General features: G+C 40.8%; 1 protein-coding gene across 1 annotated transcript in view; it reads left to right on the top strand.

Annotated features, from left to right (window-relative positions):
- Positions 1 to 21,286, top strand: part of BANK1 (B cell scaffold protein with ankyrin repeats 1) — a 2,434,538-nt gene extending 2,413,252 nt beyond the window's left edge. Inside the window, exons 16-17 of the mRNA XM_078676074.1 lie at positions 10,953 to 11,024; positions 17,678 to 21,286. Coding sequence (XP_078532200.1) covers positions 10,953 to 11,018 — 66 coding nt within the window. The 3' untranslated portion in view covers positions 11,019 to 11,024; positions 17,678 to 21,286. The remainder of the gene's footprint in view (positions 1 to 10,952; positions 11,025 to 17,677) is intronic.
- The last annotated feature ends 1,010 nt before the right edge of the window (positions 21,287 to 22,296 follow it).

The following is a 22,296-nucleotide window of genomic DNA, read 5'->3' as shown; positions in this document are numbered from 1 at the left end:
TGAATGCATTACATACAGTTTGGCATTGGGTGATTGCAGGAAAGCAATACTCCCAAACTGCTCACCCAGGGTATTTTAAAGGAAGGAGAGACTGAAAGTCATTGCAGTGTGTCAGCACTTTCTAGATGAGGCAGCTTTCTGACAATGAACTACAATCGCCAGCTGGTTCTGAACTCTGTCATATTCTGGGGAGAAGGCTGCTATTTTTGATTCCTGGTTATACCTTCCCTTGTGGTCCATATTATCTGTGCTAGGCAATCATGAGACAATGTTGCAGTAGCCAAACATTGCTGTGTGGATTTTGGGATTTCATAATTTTTCTAAGGATTAGTTTTGATGGAAACTGGAAACACATAAAAGTGTTTCGTAAATTGTTGTGTTGACGAGAACAAAGTTAGGACTATTGTCTGAACAATTACATAAACTCTTCTAAAACTGGGAGTTGTTAGATTTGCTAAGGATTATCGTGTGATGGAACAAGAAGGATTCTGAGACTGGACAAATCAATGTCAGGTGTTAGGTATTATGGCTGTAGTATGCACACATAAATTGCCATGACTAAGGAACAAGAAATGATTAACATTGTTTGTTACCTTGCAGTTCTATAAGAGTTGAGTACTAACCATAATTCCTCTTCCACAGAGAGTAAATAGTTGCTTGAACTGTCACCCTTGGTCTTCACCCGAACCGTTAGCTTTACTCTTCCATTTATTGCTCATCTGGGTTTTGTTGGCCTTAGGACTCTGTGCACTTTACCACTACGGACCAGTGCTAAAGTGTGTGCGCGCTCACTCCCTCAAACATGGTAACACTGGCTTACACCTAGATGGCACATTTAATTTACTTGTAAGTCCTTAGTAAATTGGTACTACATGTACCCAGGGCTTGCAAATTAAATGGTATTAGTGGGTGAGAGAATCTTTGGATTAAGGATGGGGATTACCATACCTGAATTGAATTTATTTTCAAGAAATGATGGCATAAAAAAGACCAGGACTGCACTTCTGTCCACCCAGCTATAGGTGCTAGACCAGCAGTTACAGCACTTCTTTAACATGTGAACAGCCCAAGGGTAGCCCCCGCATCTTGGTCAACACTCCTTGAAGGTGGAGCCATTTTTGATATTTCTGTGAATGTGCCCCACATATCTATTGATCCTGCCCTGATAAAGACCTTTGCTCATTTTCTCCAGGCCCCACAAGAAGGTTGAAACGTGTCAGCATATACAGATATGTGGCTAGGAGACAATCATCCCCTACCAAAAGGAGACAAGTAACACAAAAGAGTGGCAAGGAGGGTATTCATACGTACATGACCCTAAGAATGAACTTCGACCACTAGGGGCCATATAGGACCTTTGGGACCTATACACAGAGGGCTATGGGATGTTCCTAGGCAATGGAAATGCGTAATATTGAGTGGTTATTGTTCGTCACTTTTTCATAAAGAACATACACATGAATATGTGAATATATATGTTGGACATTTATTAATTTATTAATGTAAAGTCATTATGTCTTATGATTCAGTAATGTTGCATTGTATTTATGTAAACAAAATTAATGATGTATTTTATGTATATTTGTCAATATTGAGTATTGTGTGTTTGTCACACATTACATGACGCATATGTGTTAGTGAAGAAACCTATTTAAGTAAAAAGTATGTTTCACATATGCCAAGTCTTTTTCTCAGTAAGGTGATGGCGTATCAATTTGTATACAAAAATATGAGAGTGTGAGCTGTGTGAACAAAAATGTAATATGAGTACAGGTTGCTGTTATTGGCTCATATGGACACAGATTAGTGGTGTAGTCTGGTACAAGTGAGAAAATAAAATATATGGTGTAGGGAGTACATATGTTTTCAGTATACTAGTGGGCCTGCAGCACTGCTTGTGCCACCCACTTAAGAAACCTTTTAAACATGTTGCAGGCCTGCCTTTGCACTGCCTTTATGTGGGGTTTTAAACTGCCATTCCGACCTGGCAAAATAAACCTTCTTCCAAGCCTAAACCTTCCTTTTCAACACCAGTAAGGCGCCCTTAGATTAGGCCTTAGGGAGCCCAAAGGGCAGTGTGTAGTGTATTTAAAAAGGTGGACATGTACTTTTAATCTCTACCTGTCCTGGTAGTAAAAGACCCTCAAATTAGTTTTTCACTACTACAAGGCCTACCTCACCCATAGGATAACATTGGGTTACCATATTACATTTAATAAGTGATAGCCTTCAATTGACAGCAGTTATGAATGTTGAGTTTGGGGTATAAATAATTGTAATTGAAAACCATCTTCAATGGTGAAGTCAGATTTCAATTCAAGTAACAATTCTGAAAATGCCACTTTTAGAAAGTTGACATTTTCTTGTCCTAACCATTTTGTGCCTGCAGCCTGCATACTGGGTCAAATGAACAGGTATAGATGGCAGTTGGTCTTTGTGTATTGCTCACAGACAGTGAGACAAAGGGGGACTAGCTGGTATCAGTTTGGGCCATCTCTGACTTGATAAGGGGAAGGAGCTGTCACTTACCACACTTTCACATCACAAAGGAACTGCCCCAGCACACTCACATAGGGTTTGACATTAGTCTTTTGATTCCCCCAGACAATTTGGGGCCAGAGCTGGGAGGCAGGTAATTCCAAACACATCTGGGGGTGAAAACCCCCAGAACCTTCTCCTACTTCAAAACTGGCATCATTTTAAATATTGTACCCTCCAACCAAGCTCGTGAGTACATCTCTGGACATGTGGAAGACTCAGAAGGTCTGCTGTGCTGCTCTGCTGCAAGAAGAACTGCTACTCTTCTGCCCGCTGCCTGAATGAAAAGGACTGGACTTGCATCTTGACTCCAGCACCATGAGAGTGACTCCAAGGGCTAGTTGGCTGGTCTCCTGATCGGAGACTCAGGGACAGAAAAGCTCCAACCACCTTGATCCCAGCACCTGGTCTCTGTCTGTTGTGAGTCTTGCCCCCCAAGGGGTGCCATCTCAGCCCTGGACCTTTGGAAGTGGCCCGGAATGTGTTCTGCATAGACTTCTGTGGTCCTAGCAGAGCCGTTAAAGTGCAACGCTTTGCTTTGAACCGCTGCTTCATGGTGCATCCCCAACACAGGACCTCGTCGCTCTTTGGAACCTCTGGTAATTGAAGCCTCCTTGATGCAGGACCTCGCATCACAGTCCATCAACTCCTCAGAAACTCCACACAGCGACACTTCCACAATGCAGGACCACACATTGCAACCACGCATCTCCCCAGAATCGTCGCTGTGTGACGCATTTGAAACGCAGGATCTCGAATCGCAGCCTGCAGCCCATCGGAACTGCTGCTGCGCGACTTATCTCATAGCGGGCTCCCGCAAACCCAGATTTATGGTACTTTGGGAATATTTACAAGGGGATTGCACCACCAGAACGTCACTTTTTCTGCTGTTCCGGTGGCGCAATGACCTGCTCCATATTTACAAAGTGGCGTTAAGCCACTTTGTGTGGCTTAATGCCGCTTTGTAAATATGATACCCTTTCAGATAGATATCTGCATGAAAGGGACGTGCAATGGGTATTCCATTGCACCGCCCATTACTTTTTGATGCTGCCCCAGATTTACAAGGATGTGTAAATCTGAGGCTGCGCAAAAAACTAACGCCATTCAAAAGCAAGCATTAGATTGGAGGAACGAGGAGAAATACTTTTATTTCTCCTAGTTGTTGCTCTTTCTATGTGTACTGTATTCTTCAGCACACATAGAAAGAGCAATCACCTTTAAAGATTGTTTATGTGCAGAAAGGTGTCCCTTCCTGCTCGTAAACAATCATTACCTGCAACACAGACACCCTTGCACCATAGTGTAAGGGTGCCTTCGTTGCAGAGATGATTCCCTGCAATGCAGGCACCCTTGGACTATGGTGCAAGGGTGTCTGTGTTGCAGTAAATCATTCCTGCAATGCAGGCACCCTTGCATTGTGGCGCCAGGTGTCTATGTTTATTTCGAGACATCTATTTTTAGCATCTGCGCAAGGGAAACAGGTGTGCTGTATTCTTGTGAATATGGCTGAACCCCGTGTATTTGAAATGACGAAGCGCGGTGCTGCAAAATTGCTTGCAGCGTCTTGCTGCGCCATTACCTAGTAACTATGCCCCACAGTTCAGAGGGCCTAACTTAGTCCCTGTATCTGGCCCGCGCTCCATCGCAGTTGGCCAGAACCGGTCAGGTGCGACCAGATAACCACAGTGGGTGCTTTGTGCTTTTAGGCACCATTTTCACTTACCGGGTCTACTGATTGGATTTTTGTCATTTTGGTCTCAAATAATTTAATAAACTTTACTCTTGTTTTTTCAAAATTGGTGTGGGATTTTTCTTGTGTTGTGTTTTTTTTCTGTTTGAAGTACTGTATAAATCCTTTATACATTGCCTCCAAGTTAAGCCTGACTGCTTTTGTGCCAAGCTACCAGACGGTTGAGCACAGGTTAATTTGGGGTTTACTTATGGCTTCATCCTGATAGGAACTGTGGTTTCTGCTTGAGTAGGGTTTTAGCCCTCCCTGAACCAGCAACACAATTTCCTAAAATAGTGATACTTCTTGTGGTAGTTATTCAGGTTATACATTAAAGAACTACATATATTTGCAGTGCTCATTCTTTTGAGGTTTAATTTTTAGGAATTACAGGTTTCACATCAAAAGTGGGGGGAATTGGTTACACAAAGATAATGGTGAGGTATGCCTATTTATCATTACCATTAAGCATACAACTGTCAATGGCAAAGTACTTAAGATATCTTTTTTTCCTTGAGTGTATCCACTAAACCCTTTAGTCATCCTTGGTCATTATGAATGATGAGTCAAAGTAGAGGAAATCAATGTCCTTGTTTTCTCTCCTATCCCTTTTCCTGTCTCTACCACTGGCTCTCATATTCCTGTGTAAGTGGTCAATGGTGAAGGGAGAATGAGAAGAGAGAGTGCATTGCTCCAGTTAGATTCCATGCATAAGTTTTGTAAAGCTGCTAACTATGATATGTATATGATGATATTTTTATTTCTGGGAAAACAGTGATATAACTTTTTGGGAGAAAGTCAGAGAGTGGCTGTAATAAATATATTGGCAGTCAAACAGACTAAAATGTTGGCCTACCCATGAATACCAAACATGTATCCATATGTGCCTCATTTAGGTGTGGGAAATTATCCTGCATCTAATTCTGAATGGCTTCTAGTCATTGCTGAAGAGGGAAAAAATCTTTTGATAAAGATAACCTAAATGTGAACTAGCGTGTCAACAGTACATGGTTGCACCAATACTGAAAGTTACCTGGCTATTAGCTATGTCAAACAGTGAGGCAAAACAGATTTTAAAAAGGGGTGGGGAGGCCAAAGAGATGAACATTTAAGGACCCTGCAAGGCAGTGAGACCTTTTGAAGTTGAAAAGGCATGATCTGACATGATATGTTTTGGCATATAAAAAAGAATAGAACTTAGGCACCATACCCGTTCGTCGTAATCTGATCTATAGGTCAACGGTGTTGTGTACAGAGAGGCCAAGCATAAGGAGAAGCATATCAAGGCCCTAATTTACAAATATAAGGATGCAAAACTAAAAAACTAGCAATCATGTTTAGATTCCATACCTGATTCAAAAGCTTTACTGGATATTTGATGGAGTACAGAGAGGCCAAGCATAAAGAGAAGCATCTCAAGGCCTTAATTTACAAAATAAGGATGCAATACTAAAAACCTAGCAATCCTGTTTAGATTCTATACCTGATTCAAAAGCTTTACTGGATATTTGATGGCCATTGGTAACATGAATTGGTTTACAAAACCTTTATTAGAAGCATCCCAATAACTGTAAGAGCAATTATTGCGCAAAAGTTAGGTAAGATGTTAGAGGTCATGTAAGCTTTTAGAGGAGGTACAAAAATCCCATATTTTCAGGAGAGATCTTTTAAGGAGCGGAGGGTATATTCAGGGACAGGTATATTAAATATATCAGTATGACGGTTACCACTGAGGAAGAATACCCCTTTAAAAGCCAGGCAGAGCTCCAAGGGCTAGGGGGTGGGTGCTTATATGTTGTAATTCATGGAAATTTAACAAAGTGCTATATTGACCAACTAACTACAGTAATTCAGGTCAGGATCCCCTGACCCTGGGTTATAACCAGTTATGCAGCTGCAAACTGTATAACTTTGTTTAAAAATAAGGTAGGAGACACATTACGAGTCTTCAAAATTGTCCTACCCATTCTATTGTGGTCTTCCCAACTAAAGCTGTTAAGTGGTAACACAGAGGATAGCACAAACACAACTGTTGTATTCAGACTCCGATATTACAGTGGACCAGCTCAGATATTAGGAAAACGTTAGCAGGTGGGGAACCAGGCTGTCACTCGCCCCTTCAGCCTCAATCACTCAGCCGCATGACCCCTGCACTGACTCTTGCTCTGGCTTACAGTGAAACAGTATTTTGGGTCTAAGAAACTTTTCCTCACCCACAAATCAGCACAGTGCCTAAATGCTATGATGGCGCCCTCTAACGCTATAAACTGAAGAGATACCTGAGCTCACAAATCCAAGCTGTGCTTGCTAGCCACCAATCTAAGTAAAAGTGATTGGGGTTTAGATTTTCACTAGGCAGACTTCTCCCCACCTCCAAATGGGACAGAAACAACTGAAGTTCTGAAGGGAGCTGAAAGCTATTATTTTTCATACAAATTATGGAATTAACAACGTCCCACGTTCCAATTTATTTCTTTTGGTCTATCCTACCACTGCCCAAGTGCTCTAAGGTGAAGTGGATGCTTTAAAAATGAATGTAAAAAAAATCAAACTTTGCACAAAAAGGCCCATGTGTACAATGCCATTTGGCATTTGTTAACGGGCCAAATCGCTATTTCAGCCTGTAAAGAATTGCTGAATGGCCTTTTCAGATGAACAAAGGATCAAACTGCTCGCAATTTGCGATTTCTAACTGATAGAAATTGCAAATTGCTACTGCGATCTAGGAGTTGTAAACAGGGATTACCTATTTGAGATTCCTAAAGCACATGTACGTAGCATTTCCTAAATGCGAAGCAGGCATTTAGGCAATGCTATTACCATCGACTTGAAGTAGATGGTAACCATGTGCAAAATTTAAAAATGCATTTTTTAGTGTGACATGAAGCGCACATATGCCCCTAGAGCATATGTCGTTGTTACATATAGGGTAAACCCAACAGTACTGGGACCTGGGTATTCAATAGTACAAGGAGAAATGGTCCCAGTAGATACTATTAAACAACAACAATACTTTCACAATTATTCACATAAAGAAATACTTATCCTCAAATGACGAGAGATTGTTATTTAATCACGCCCTCATTTCAACACACATATGTATAAGCACTTCAATAATATGTAAACATTGTGCCCGGAAATGGAAGGAGAGGGTAGTGGGGGAGGTACGTGATTGGTGTGGGATAAAGTAGTGTAAATGGTTCAAAAGGATTGGTGTAGTCACACAATTCACAGTTGACGTCCAAAATGCTTATTAATAAGCCTCATAAGATGTTTAAACAATTGCTAGCCATGCCCATACAGTCAAACATAGTATGAAAACTCAGTTGTTTATGGGCTGGGATTGGAGAGAATGTCGACGTTTCGACCCCTGTTCAATGTAGGTTCATTTTGACCTTACTGTGGGGTCTTCCTCAGGACTCAAAAAGTGGGGTGGAGTGTGGACGGGCACATAGGGTAAAAGAAACTAGGTCAAAAACGCAAATGAATACCGTTTAAGAAGACTATGGGCCAAAAAAGCTACGAATAATTACCATGGGGGAGGCCCTACACAGAGGGCTGATACATAGAAGTGTCGGGCTCGTGAGCTCCGGGGGGTAAGAGAGCCTTCTACCCCCACCTGAAACAATAAGGTGAGGTAAGGATGACCCATATGTCCAATAAGTGACATACGAGTGGCCGGCCAAAAAGTGCCAGCATCCTATGCTGTATGTACATTAAATTATACTTACTGTGCAGAGGAAAATAATTTAGCTCCCTCAAGGTCGGCATGTTCCTTAAATGCCTGGCCAATAAATTAAAATCTGGGGGAACGGATCTCGAATGGATTGTCCTTGAAAAAGTGACCCTGGGCCCAAGGGGAGGAAACATAGGATCCATCTCGACCCACAGAGAAAGCAAATGGATGACAGGCTTTGACTCCATCAGTAATGGACTCAATGAACAGGATGCCAGTTATGCCCAACTACCTTGCCTCATCTGATTATCAATCTGCTATCGGGTGGCTATGCCGGAACCACCTAGCAATTGGTCCTTTATCTTGATTCATCCCCTCTCTGAATCCTCAAAATATGGGAGAACTTTTCATGTTCCCTTAGACTGCATGACCATGATATAATACACCTGGTATTGTGATACATTCATGTTTAAAAGACCAATGTATGATATGTCCTTGTTCCTTACAGATTCATAAGTATAACGTGGACTTTTATGTGTCTATATAAAAACACATTTTTTATGTGTCTATCTTAATGGCTAATCAAACAGTTAGCCGATTGCATGATATGTTTAGTGGCTTTGTCCCTTTTTAATTACATCATGGTTTTTCAAGTAGCTCACATTCGTGTGGATCCTAATAGCTTTGAAACAGTATTATATAACAATGATGATATATGTGTATATTTCCCTGTGATTTGCCTTTCTTCACCATGTCTGTGACTTTTTATATTCTATTGGACTATGCAAGATATGTATACGACAGGTGTCTGAACTACACCCCTTTGGATTGTTTCTGTTAATAGGATATCTTCAGAATGGACTTTTAAGTTTGCAAAATGACAATAATGATGTGCGTTCTATCCGGGACCACAATTATTATTAGTTTTCACAAGTCGGCGGCACTCAATCCCGCAATAAGTTGTAGAAATATAGTAGAGCAGGGACCGAAGACAGAGGTCTATAGTCTCTGTCTATGCTGGCGCTCGGGCCGCAGTGTTGAGCCATCGGCAGCATCTAGCGTCTGCTAGAGCGTACACAGACACGCTCGCGCTTTAAAGCCGAGTGTGTCAACGGGCTTCGGTTCCCTGATTTTATTTGAACTGCCGGCGTACGACCTTAATGTAAGCGTCCTACATTTTGAGGCTGTAATTTTCTAGCTGGAAATCAGCTTTTATTCAAATGGATTAAGAGATCCCTTTAATCTAAAGCATCCCTTTCGGCAATCTTAGTCATTTCAGACTTAGGCACGGGGCAGCCAGATTTACATAACGGGAGCGGTGAGTGATTTCTTCGCTTTAGCCCCCCTGTATATACATCACCTTTCTTAATTTTAGGATGGAAAGTGATGCTCCTTTTCTCTCTTCTCAGATTAAGTGCCCTCGTGCAACTACAAAGTCTTTTCAGTATTATGTAGGTAATTCTGGACCTAATCTACTGTTTCAGCGCTAGTCGCCCATTGGCCTTAATTATACAGTATCTAATCCATACTCATCTCTCCGTTCCCCCATGGTAATTTTTCATAGCTTTTTTGGCCCATAGTCTTCTTAAATGTTATTAATTTTGCGGTTTTGACCTAGTTTCTTTTACCCTAGGTGCCCGTCCACACACCACCCCCACTTTTTGAGTCCTTAGGAAGACCCCACAACAAGGTCAAAATGAACCTACATTGAACAGGGTTCGAAACGCCGACATTCTCTCCAATCCCAGCACATAAACAACTGATTATTCATACTGTGTTTGACTGTATGGGTATCGCTAGCAATTGTTTAAACATCTTATGAGGCTTATTAATAAGCATTGTGGACGTCAACTGTGAATTGTGTGACTACACCAGTCCTTTTGAACCATTTACACTACTTTATCCCTCACCAATCACGTACCTCCCCAACTACCCTCTCCTTCCTTTTCCGGGCACAATGTTTACATATTATTGAAGTGCTTTTACATATGTATGTTGAAATGAGGGTGTGATTAAATAACATCTCTCTTCATTTGAGTATAAGTATTTCTTTATGTGAATAATTGTGCAATTATTGCTGTTGTTTAATAGTATCTACTGGGACCATTTCTCCTTGTCCTAGAGCATATGAGCACTAGGAATTTCGGGATTCCTCCATGGGGGCATTAAGCCCAGAGGCACACTTGGCTTTGCATTTCTTAAATTGCGATTTCCTAATAGGGAATCACTATTTAGGAAATGCCAACCATTTCTTATTTTGCCCATAGGCGGGAATGCAATGGCATTTCCTATTTGCGATTCCCTAATAGAAATTCCTACTTTGTAGGAATCGCCATAAGGGATTTTGCAAATTTAGTAAACAACCTTTTGCATTCCTTAAATAGCGATTCCAACAGAGTAGCTATTAAGAAATGCAAACGGGAAGCGTTGTACATCTGGGCCAAAATGTTAACCAACCCTAGCAATGGTTAATCTTTCTGCCTTTTGAGTTTGGTTATGTATGAACACTATATACCCTAAAGTGTATTTCCTTAATGAGAATATAGAAAGGTAAAGAGGGATCAACTGTCAATTGCTTGAGTAGATATTTGTTGAAAAGTAAGCTTTATGAGTAATTTTACTGGGAAGCTGTGTCTCGTCATCTATCATGTGGGATGAAAACATAACATACCAAGAAACCTGCATTATTACCTTTTTATCTTATTTTTATTTAATGGCCTTATTGATAGGTAGATGATAATGGAAACCACCCAGTTCGTGAAGAAAGTGCTAAATCTACAGTAGAATCTGCCCATAGATTACCCTTAAGATTTAGCACTTTCTTCCATTTTTTGTTGGCATCAAAATCTAAACTACGCTAAGTGTGTTAGAAAATCTTAAGAAATGTATAATCTATAATATTTATTAAATATCCTTATGTTAGTGAAACTTTTTAAGTGTATTACGTTTTGTTCTTCTAAGCAATAACTATTCCTTCAACTCTTTTCTCCTTTTTTTTCCTTTTAGGTACCTCCGCGTGTCTGTAGGGAGAGGGAGCAGGGACATTTAAGAACATTTCCTAAGATTAAGTGAAAGCAGGTAATGCATACAAATAGAGCAGTGAGAGTGCTGTTGTCGTTGATCTATTATAACCAGCATTCTCTTATTGCTGCTGTCTTGCTCTGATTCCTTGGAATGCCACAAAAGTGCTCCGGGGGTTGGCGAAATACAGGAAATGTTTAAATTGTGGGCCAAATTTATTAAAGAGTTGCGCCACCCAATGGGATGCAAGAGCGACGCAACTTTTAAATTAGATTTATCAAGCCATGCAAATCCACCTTGCGCAGCCTTGCGGGGCTTGATAAATCTGGAGTAACACAACGCAAATTGTTGCGCTGTGTTACTCTGCCCAGGGAGGCGTTAAGCCTTCCTAGGTGACGCATAACGAGGAGAACTATCTTTAATTTCTTCTCTTTCTATGTGTGCTGCAGAAAGAGGAAAAAGCCTCAGGGATTTGTTTTTGTGCAGGAAGGTGTGCCTTCCTGCACCAAAACAATCCTGCTTACAACGCAGTCACCCTTGCTCCATGGTGCAAGGGTAACTGCATTGGTGGTAGGCAGCACATTGTACACCAGCACAGGGAAAATACAGGAATGTGCCATCTAGTGTGAAATATGGCACATTCCTTCCCTTTCCCTATAACGCAGCACAGTAAGGTGGCTAACTGCGCTGCATAATTTTTAAAAATAAATATACCTATGTGTGCGTGCTTTGTAATTCATGCAGGAACTCTATAAATTTGTATGTGTGTTTTCAGTGGTTTTAGACTTGTAGAACTTTATTGTTAGTGTGGGACACAACCAGAATCAACTGTAACCACTTTTTTCAGAACACTTCAATAATACAATTGCTGCACTACAAGAATATCTGTAGCTATGATTCCTGTGAGACCGTCATTATTGCCTTTCTAAAGCTGGCTCTCTAGAAGCAAAAATAACACGTTGTGTCTTCTTCTAAATAAATCTTTATCATCCTATTCTTTACAATTAGAAATGAATATGTCTCCACGTGCTCTCCCTCAAACATGTTACCACTCCACCATTATATACTGTTCATAAAATTAGTGGTGCAATAAGTATAGTTTCCTTAGATGACTGTTGTGAGGGGAAAGTCCTTGCATGGCTGTGAAATGTTTTTCTTTGTTTTTTCAATATTTCAGGTGTGCTCTGTGGTTTTCCACTAGGAGATTCATGTTACGATAATGTTCACCATCTGGACACATAGGCCAAGTGTACATCAAGGTGTAGTTCCCAGAGTCCACCTCAATACTTCATAGATCACTTAAAAACATGAGCAACGTCTGTGATGAACCAAGGAATATTTTGAAAAGATGGGCACACCTGTCACAATATTTGTACTCTGTATGTGTATCAGTAATTTTCAGCTAGGTCCCAGTGTACTCACCTTTTTGGCTTTTTTCTCTGGGTTCTCGGAGAAATCTGTAATTAGTGGACCGCGTCAGCAGAGGGTGCTGTTCTTCGCCACTAGTGTTGCAGGCCATCACACACTATTGCACTAGGTAGTATATACATCATCCTGAGACCCAGCACTGGCAGTCTCCAACTTCATAGCACTCTATGGTACACTGGATGGAAATAGCAATCTTTTTATACTTAGTATTTTTATTGAAAGGAAGGTAAACATTAATTCCAGCAACCCAGTATGCAAAGACAAATAAGGAAACTAGATACTGAAATTCACTCTAACATCATAAATACAAATAACCATATTGAGTAGGTAACTGAGTGTTATTTAAGGAAAAGTTGAAAGGAGAGAGAAGAATAGGAAAAGTAAAGGAGAAAGAGATGAAGAAGACAGTAGAGAGAGAAGAAGAGAAAAAAACTGTAAATACTGTAAAATTGTTAAGAGAAACTTCCAAGAAAAAAAATGCAAATATACATTATATGAAAAACAAGAACAATGTAAGCAAGAAAAAAAAGCCTAAACAGCCACCAACAATCGGAATGTTAAAATGCTTTGGGTAATTAAGTTGTAGAACGAGCATGCAAAGACAGATATCCAATCAATGGTTCCCAATGTTTATCACATTTTGCTGAAAAAGACAGAGAGTTTACATTATAAAGGATCCAGGCGGTGATTATGGCAAACCAACTTCCACCAATATTGTAAAGTCATATTGTGCCTAGATTTCCAATTAGCGGAAATCACTTGGAATCCAATAGCAATCAATAGATCGACAAATTTACTGATTAGCTTATTTTGAGTTCAAATATTACTTAACTCACCTAAAAAGAAACACACAATGGAAAATGAAGTATGAAGGTCGGTGGCATGCCCTAGTCTTGTCCATATCTGTTCCCAGAACAGAGTCAGCTTAGGACAGAGGAAAAACATGTAGGTACCGGAATTGGTAACACATCGCCAGTATGCAACACTTCGGAGCAATTTGAGTTCAAACAGATGTTCTGGTGTATGATAGAGTCTATTATTGTAGAAATAATAAAGTGTTTGGGTGAAGTTGGCAGGATGTGCCGTGGATAAAATGTTCTCCCATGTTTAGAGGCTAAATCAGATTCCACTTTCTATTTTGGTCTATCTAGAGGGGGAGTTATCAGAGTTCTATATATTCATGAAGCCTTGGAAGTATGAATTATGCAACTGTGTGGGAATTCCGGAGCACTTCCTTGAATGGAAGAAGTAGAGAGGGATACCAATGTAGGGACCAACAGTGATTCTAGGAGCTGATATTGTTTGAGAAATTTTGTGGAGAGGTTAAAGGAAGAGGAAAGAGTTGTTAATGAAATTATTGTATTATTATGGAGAAACAATTGAGAAACAGTGAGTATACCCTAATTTAACCAATTCTGCAAAAGTAGCAGTTTATCATTTGCGATTAGCTTTTTATTATACCAAATAGGAGTTTGAAGGAATTGTTCACATGAGGAGAAATGGCCCACTAAGTAAGGCCTGAAATGAGAACAAGAAGGAGATTTAACTGCAGGAACCCAACATTTAGGGAGATGTGACATATGCATGATATGAGTATGGGAGAGTGGAGAAATGAGGGCTAATTCCAGCTGAAGCCAGAATTTGGATGGGGAGTCTGGAAGGTCAAGAAAACAACTTTGACACTGCTTAATAACAAAAGCTTTGTGATAGCAATAGAAGTCTGGGAAGGTGAGCCCTCCCGAAAACTTTGATGGTTTTAGGTGTTGTAAAGAAATAAAAGATGGTTTCCTGTTCCATATAAATTTAAATAAGAGTTTAATGATAGCCTGGAAGTATTTGCCCAGGATTTTAATAGGTAACATCATGAGATAGACATTAATAATTGAAAGTAGCATCATTTTGATAGTGTCAAGGTGACCCCACCATAACAAAAATAGAAAAGCCCAAATTTGCGTTAAGTTAGTGACTTTCCTGGAAGGGCATCCATATCAGAATGGAGTGTATCCCTGAGATTATTATGGTACAGGATTCCTAGACACTTGACCTTATCAGGGTTCCAGGAGAGACCCATCCCAGCAAAAGGAGGTTTAAAGCAGAACTTATTCAAAGGCATCACATCTGGTTTCTCTATGTTAAGTTTATAGCCTGACAACAACAAGTATGCACTTAGCTCTTCAAAAAAGTAAGTAAGATATCATCCGCTCAAACCATAAATTTGATATGACCCTTATTTAGCTGAAAACTGGAAAATGTACCAGAATGCTTCAGTCTATATAAAAAAGGCTCAAGTGCAAGAATAAAAAGCAGGGGCAAAAGTAGGCAACCTTGCCTTGTACCTCTGTGTAGGGGAAAGTAGGAAGATTGTACATCATTGACCAGAACTAAGAGGATGGGGAGGAAAATAATAAATTAATTCATTGACAAAATCGAGGGCCAAACTTGTGCCAGCGAAGGGCGTACATTAGATATTGCCAAGCCACTCGATCAAAGCCTTTTCAGAATCCAGAGCTACCGCCGCCAGGGAGTGTTTACGTTTATGTGCTTTGCTAAGAATATTTAAAAATAGCCACAAATTGTCCACTATATTCTTGTTTTCAACAAAAGTAGACTGTTGAACTACACTAGATCAGGCATGAAGTAATTGTGGCGAAGGGCCAGCGCTTTGGCGAAAATATTACAGTTTGGGTTTATAAGTGATATGTAATGGTAATGCTTACATTGGGAGGGTCTCAGTCTTTTTTAGTATAAGACAAATCATAGCTTCTGTAAAAGATCCAGAAGATTTATTTAATGAGAGGAAAGGAGTAAAAAATTCAACAGTGAACACGTCTGGTCCATGCACTTTACCTATTGGAAGGTGTTTGACCGTTGAAAACATTTCTTCCACTCGGATTGAGTCCTTGAGAGGGGTCAAATTGATTTGTAAAGGTTTGCCTATGGAGGTATAAGAAAAAAAGGAGGATAGAAAATCCTCAGAAGGCATGGATTCAGGAGTATATTAGATTTGGTAAAAATCAACAAAACATTGAGCAATGAATGAATCGCTAACAAATTTGGTGCCAGATTGATTGGTGATAGAGGCAATGGAGGGTTTTTCTTTTCTACTCTTTGAATAATTAGCTAACAAAGACCTTGTCTGATTTCATCCACCATAATTTCTAGCATTGTTCTTAAGGACAGTATGCATGCGTTTTCCATAGTGGATTTGTTGAATTGAATTTTGGTTGCCACCAATGCATCGAGGTCAGTATTATTAATTTTAGACAAAAAGTATTTGTGCTCAAATTTTTTAGTTTCACTGAGAATGGAAGCTGATTCCTTCTCCATAGCTTTTCGTTTGTTAGAGACGTAACCAATAATAAAACCTCTTATGCAGCTTTAAACGCATCCCAGACTACGTGAAAAGAGGTCTCCCCTATATAATTTATTAAAATATTCATGGACATACTTCTCATAAGAAGTGATAAAAGCTTAATCGGAGAGTAGGTGCTTATTGATACACCAATGAGATCTGGGCAGAGAGCCGCAAAGAACTTCTAAATCGGTACACACTGGGGAATGATCCAAAATTAAAATAGAGCCTATCTCGGAATTGACAAGATGTTGGGTGAGGTTTTTACTAAAGAAAACATAGTCTGTCCTAGTCTGTGATTTATGAGGGGCAGAATAAAATGAAAATTTTAGGAGAGAGACGAGTGTGCCAATCTCCATGAATCAAAATGGGCATTATGTTTCATTGCATGTTTAAATGCTTTGTGGGCTTTGTGAGGGAGAAATCTCATAGATGAACTGGGGTCTAGAAAGAGATTGATATTTTGATTGCAATCCCCCCCAGAATGACATTTTCAGTACAGTTTTGAGTGATCATTCGACAAATATTCTTCCAAAACTTGGTATCGGGATGCTAGGAGCGTAAACATTAGGAATCATGAACAGGATACCATCAATTTTAAGTCATACTAAACCCATCAACCTGCTTTGTCTTTTCTTGGGCGAGAAGAGAAATATTTAAGCCTTTATGACATAGAATGGCTACCCCATCTTTTTGTACAGAAGGAGAAAAGTAAAGTTCGCCCACCCATTGTTTTTTTAGCTCGATGATGTCTGCTTCAGGAAGGTGAGTTTCTTGAAGTGATAAAACCTGGCAATGCAGTCTAAATAGGAGAGACAAAACACGTTGATGTGTAACGGGATTTTTAGTCATTTAACATTCCAGAGTATCACCCTAAGGAGTCTACGACAAGAATTCATAGTTGAACATTAATGGGACATACATACGTAGTCATATAGTGCGCAGGAAGTTTCAAGTATGACACAAAGAAAGAAATGGAATATTATCATTGGAGTTATTCAGATCAAATGTGAAATGCCACTTGAAGAACGAGAAGAGCTGTGTTTACTATAATTCCAATTGGGTAAGTAAACACTCACCTGAGTCTTCTAAATCCACTGCCTTGTCCGTTCATATCTCCTTACTAATCCTGATCTTAAAGGTCACGGTGAAACTGACAGGAACCGACATTATACAGGGCTCCTACAATAAGGTCACCCGGTGCCCTGGATTTGCCAGGACAGTCCTGACTTTTCATCATCTATCCCAGCGAATTTCAGGAAATTTAGCACATTTACCAGTTTTCAAAGAAGGCTAACTAAGTAAAGAGGAAGGCAAGTTTGACGTATTCCAGTTCAGGATTCGATACAACTCTAGTATAAAGCAATTCTGTGTATAAAAGTTGCCTTTAATTCGCTATAGTAACTCAAGGTCTGATTTAGGTCTCGTGGGACGGGTGTTATGACGGAGATCCCGTCGGCCGAAATATAAATCCCAGATATCCGTCACCATTGTGATGGAGTAACCCGTCCGCTGAGATCTAAACCAGGCCCTGAATTTCTGTGTTTTTTATGTTAGTAAGTGCTGACAATCAAGTCATCCCTGTGCCTTTGTTGATTCAAAATTGTCTGGCCACCCTGTCTTAGAGCATGCTAACTTTCTGTAGTTGGCACATCTTGCCCTTCTTCTAGGGTCTCAGAAGCAAGTAAGAGGCTTGAAGGCTAAGGGCTGGACAGGGAAACTGTGATGTCACTGGGGGTGTTCCTGTTCCCTTTAGGATTTTGATGAACTGATCTTTATGTAATACAGTCCGGACTCTCAGGCTGCACCTAGAGCTGGGATGTATATTCATGCAGAATCGGATGCTTTGTGAAAGATACGTCATGTATATTGTGATTCTGAAACTATAGCATTTTTACTATTCATTTGCCTCCCTTTTTCTCTTTCTCAGATGTTGAGGGCGAGAAACCCTGTGCAAGAAGTAGGAAAACAAATGAACTGTCAAAGAATGATGCACCTAGCAGCGAACACATTTTGGAACTGACGCTTGAAAACAACTCTGAAACTCTATCTTGAAATTGCAAAATGAACATGGTCTTTTATTATGTCTGGGATCGCAACCGTGCCCTTGCACCCATCCTCATGTTAACTCATCCTTTCTTCTTTGTAATGTATTTCCATGCATTATTTTTGCACCTCGCTTCGGCAGCCTTTGTACTATGTCTAGGTGGTTTTACTTTTGTGAGTTTTATTTTGACATCTGCTGGATCGTTCTTTTTTATGGGTTTGTTGAAAACGCTGCAAGAATTAGATGTATAATGGCTGGGGAAGAGAAGACGTTTGCACCTGCATGCCAAACTGCATGCCATTCAGGTCCTAAACTCTGTGCCAATTACTGAATGGCTATACAAGCATTGGCAAAGCAAGAGCCTGGGCTTGATGGGCTACAGCAGGGAAACACGGCATTACCACATTAAAGCCAAAGATATCTAAAAAAGGCGGGGCATGATAATTGTTAAAGAGGGAGGGGGAGAAGAAAGCAGCAGTGAAACACAGAGAAGTAAGTGAGAGGAAACAAGCACAGCGGATACTAGGGCAACGAACATTGAGGAGATGTGAAGTCGGGCACATATTCCCTCTTGTAGTTCAATCTATTTGAAAAATAAAGGTACATCTAAACAGCCACTAACATTAGGTGAAAGACAAATACTCCACTGGACTGAGCCAAGAATAGAAACTGAAGGGAGAAAGTATCAAGCCAGTGGCTGAAAGGGGCTAGGAGAAAGAAGCCAATAGTTGTAACACGAGGAGCGACAGCCCACTGTAAGTATATTAGTGACAATAGGTCTGTTTGACAGCTCTGCGTCAAAGCCATATTTCATTTACTTTTGTTTTATATCAAACGATGATGCCTCTCCATTGCAAAAGTAGAAGTGATAATATGATAGGTCACTAGGGATTGTATGGCCAAATACCGACATAAAGTCTATGGACATACAAGAATATTGCGGACAGAATATCGAGGGACAAAATATTAAAAGGTAAGTGCATATAGGGTAGTATAGATTTACTATTCCTAACTCCACATCTACCTGCCTTGAAGATGTTTGTATCTCATAGGTACATTAATGTGGCGTTAGGTGGATAAAATCTAGACTTATTTAAATGTTGATTTTTTTTCTCAATACTTTGTCCTCGATATTTAGTGCCCATGATATTATGACTTTGACTTCATTATTAAAGATCCCAGCTTTCCGTTTTTACAGCTAAATAGAGACAGAATAGCATTTATTTCCTGTCTGTATTTATTTTTGCTATCATTCATAACTACCAGGCTAATAGCTCTGACGATTGAAAGGTAAGGGGTTAAAGACAATTTTAGTAAAGAGCCTTAAACAGCAGTAGATATGTACAACCTCGATATTCAAATTTGCATGTTTTCCTATAAGTGCATATTTTATCATCTGCGTATGTTTATATCCTTGAAACCTGTCAGGCGTTCAGGCATGAGTGCATATTTATTGGTTAAATAAATGGAGAAATCCTTTTGCGGGCAGGTCTTTGAGCCACATGTCGTATGATGGTCCATCTCATGTACGACATTCCTGCCACTCAGGCTCGGGTGAATAGTACGTTGTCTGCACCCTTTCGCATCTGGCGGGGTACCTGCCAGGGCTGCCCACTTTCCCCCCTCCTGTTTGCCCTTGCGATAGAGTCCTTGGGTCATCTCATTCGGTGCGATGATTGGGTGTGGGGATGGCGATGGGGGTGGTGGGCTTGTGGACCCTATAACATTATATGCTGATGATATTCTTTTGTTTTTTGACAATCCCCTGGTGCCTTGAGATCCCCCACCTCTATGCTGACACTTAAGGCCTGTGGAGTAATGCCAGCAAATCTTGTTTGGTCGAGGGGAGGGGTGATGCTGGGGCGCTATTGGTACTTCAATGTCCCCATCCGAGGGAACTCCTTTAAATATCTGGGGATTCATGTGTCCCACCTTATTGATATGGCATAGGCTCTTAATTTTCAGGGCTGACTCAGGCTCTTAATCTGAACTTACAAAGATGGGTTGGCCTACCCTTCAATCCTATGGGGTGCATTGTACTCTTTAAAATGATATGCCTCCCCTGCTACCTGTATGTCTTGGGGAATATTCCCTACCCTATCCCACGTAGATGGCTCCGTTCTTTGTTTTCCAAACTTACACATTTTGTCTGGGCTGGTGAGCACCACAAGGTGGCCTTCACCTCGGCACGTAAATCACCCTTCTTCGGTGGTCTTGGGCTGTCTGAAATATACATATATGAACTTGAGGTGCATCTGGTATCGATCAGCGATTGGTTCAGCAGAGGTTTGGATGAGCTGTGCCACCTGGAATAGCACTCCTTGGGTCTTGATGGCCTCCTCTGGCTCATCTACGGAGCCCGGCTACCCTCGACCTTGTCGTCCTATAATCAGGTGTCAATTCTCTACTGCAGGGCGGCTTTAAGCCTTAAACGTTGGGACCACAGTCTGTCTGGGATGACACCTATTTGGTGGGAAACCATGCTTCAGCATCTATCTGCTCTCAAGGGCTTTGTTCAATGTGATCAAATCTGCATTTCATATTTGGGGGACGTATACTAGGGGGAAAACCTAATGTCATTCCAGGACTCCCTCGAGAACTTGCAGTTCTTTCATTTTTTTCAGCTGCAGCACAACCTACGATCACACATTCTATCGGACACCCCGATTCCCCACTATAGCCCACTTGAGGCTAAGCTTTTCTTAGGCCACCTGGAGAAGGGGGCCATCTCTGAAATTTATCGTTCTTTGGTTATTCACGCCCCTGGTGGCTTCGACATACTCAGATAGAAATGGGTAGATTGGGTGGGAAACATTGATGAGGATGACTGGAGGGAGGCCTGTTTAGCCCCACGAGAATTGGCAATTCTTCTGTATGCACATGATACAATTGAACCACTTCCGAGTGACCTATCTTTCTACCCACTGCCTACATCACATGTCACCGAGTGTTCTGGCTGCGTGTCCACAATCAACTCTCCCAGCGCAGATCTCTTCCATATGGTTTGGGACTGCCGGCACTCCACCCTTAGTGGGGCCAGGTGGCTGAAGAGCATTCTGCGGTCCTTGGGCACTCAGTGAACCTGACTCTGCACTCTGCCCTCTAAAGGTTGGTGGAGGAGTTTGGGTGCCCCCGGGCCAAGCATAATTTTATTGGAGTGGTCTGCCTTGCAGCTAAAAGGCATGTGGTGCATGCATGGAAGCAATCAATGCCCCCCTCCCTTTCGAGTTGGTGTAGATGAGTTGATTGGTATGCAAAGGCAACAGAAACCTATATACACTGCAAGTAGATGTCCCCACAAACATGACAGGGTTTGGGGAAATGGTGCCCATTTTATGGTTTATCTATGCAAGGTGATTGATGTCGCCAGCTGGGGAAAAGATAATACCTTCATTGTTATTTTGTTTCCAACATGTGTTGTATATCTTGATGAATGTACCTGCTGTGGAATTTCAATAAAATTGGTTATTAACAAATAAAGATAGAAATATACACGTCTAAGATTCATTTTTTCACAAAAACCCAATATAAATATCGATAAATACAGATAAAATTAGCATAAAATAAATACGCGTAAATACAGACGGACATGTCAAAAAAATAAGTATCACAAAACCAGGAGCCCTAATTTATTATGCACCCAGTCACAAAGCATCTTGCAGTTGCTCAATGGCTATACAGCTCATGGCACGTCCCCTCCTTACCTCCTTGTGTCCTTTCTCATCTGCACTGTAATATATGATAAATGTTAATGGCCTGATTAAGTCAATGACAACAACAATAAAATCTAGTCTTTTGATCTCTCTTACCAGTGGACATTTTTTCTAATCTTTAAAGGTGTATTTTCTATGAAAACACGTAATACAAACCAGCATCAATAAAATGTGCAATTACAGTGTATGGCTCTGGATTTTGTAAAATGATTGAGTATACATATTGCGAAGAGCCTAATTCTACCCCACAATACATTACACAGGAAAAGAGCAGAAAACACCCCATCTCAGTCTGTTCGATAAGTATGTTTTTTGTTAGATATTCAGGGGGTCGGTAAGGTGGGGTGAAGCATGCGTCAGATTACTCATTGAACCCCCATCAATACAGGGTCGTCAAGAGGAGACCTAATACCTGAGGCCTTGCACATTTCAGGGTACATGCACTCCTTGTGCAAAATGTATGTATAGATTTAGCAATATCACTAAATGGTGCCAGCTGTCATGATTTCTTTTTGCCTGGAGTATTTTTTAATAACAGTATTTTAGTATTTTTTATTAACACTGTTTTTAAATCTGACCATCGCGCCCTCATACCTGCACTTTAAACTGTGCCCTTCACCGCTTGTAGAGCGGATTACCTCCCTTTCCTGCAGCCACTCGAGGCGCCTCGCCGCCATCTTGGGGGTGCTGGAGACTAGGATCCGGGTAGTTGCCTGAGCGCTCTAGTGCTCGGCTCTCACATCAGGTGAGCCTTTATTTAAAGCTCACCTCAACCGCGCAGCGGTTGAC

Source organism: Lissotriton helveticus, chromosome 2_1 (assembly GCF_964261635.1).
Source record: "Lissotriton helveticus chromosome 2_1, aLisHel1.1, whole genome shotgun sequence".
NCBI lineage: Eukaryota > Metazoa > Chordata > Amphibia > Caudata > Salamandridae > Lissotriton > Lissotriton helveticus.
The sequence above is the reverse complement of the archived record's forward strand: the minus strand, read 5'-3'. Positions and strand labels throughout refer to the sequence as shown.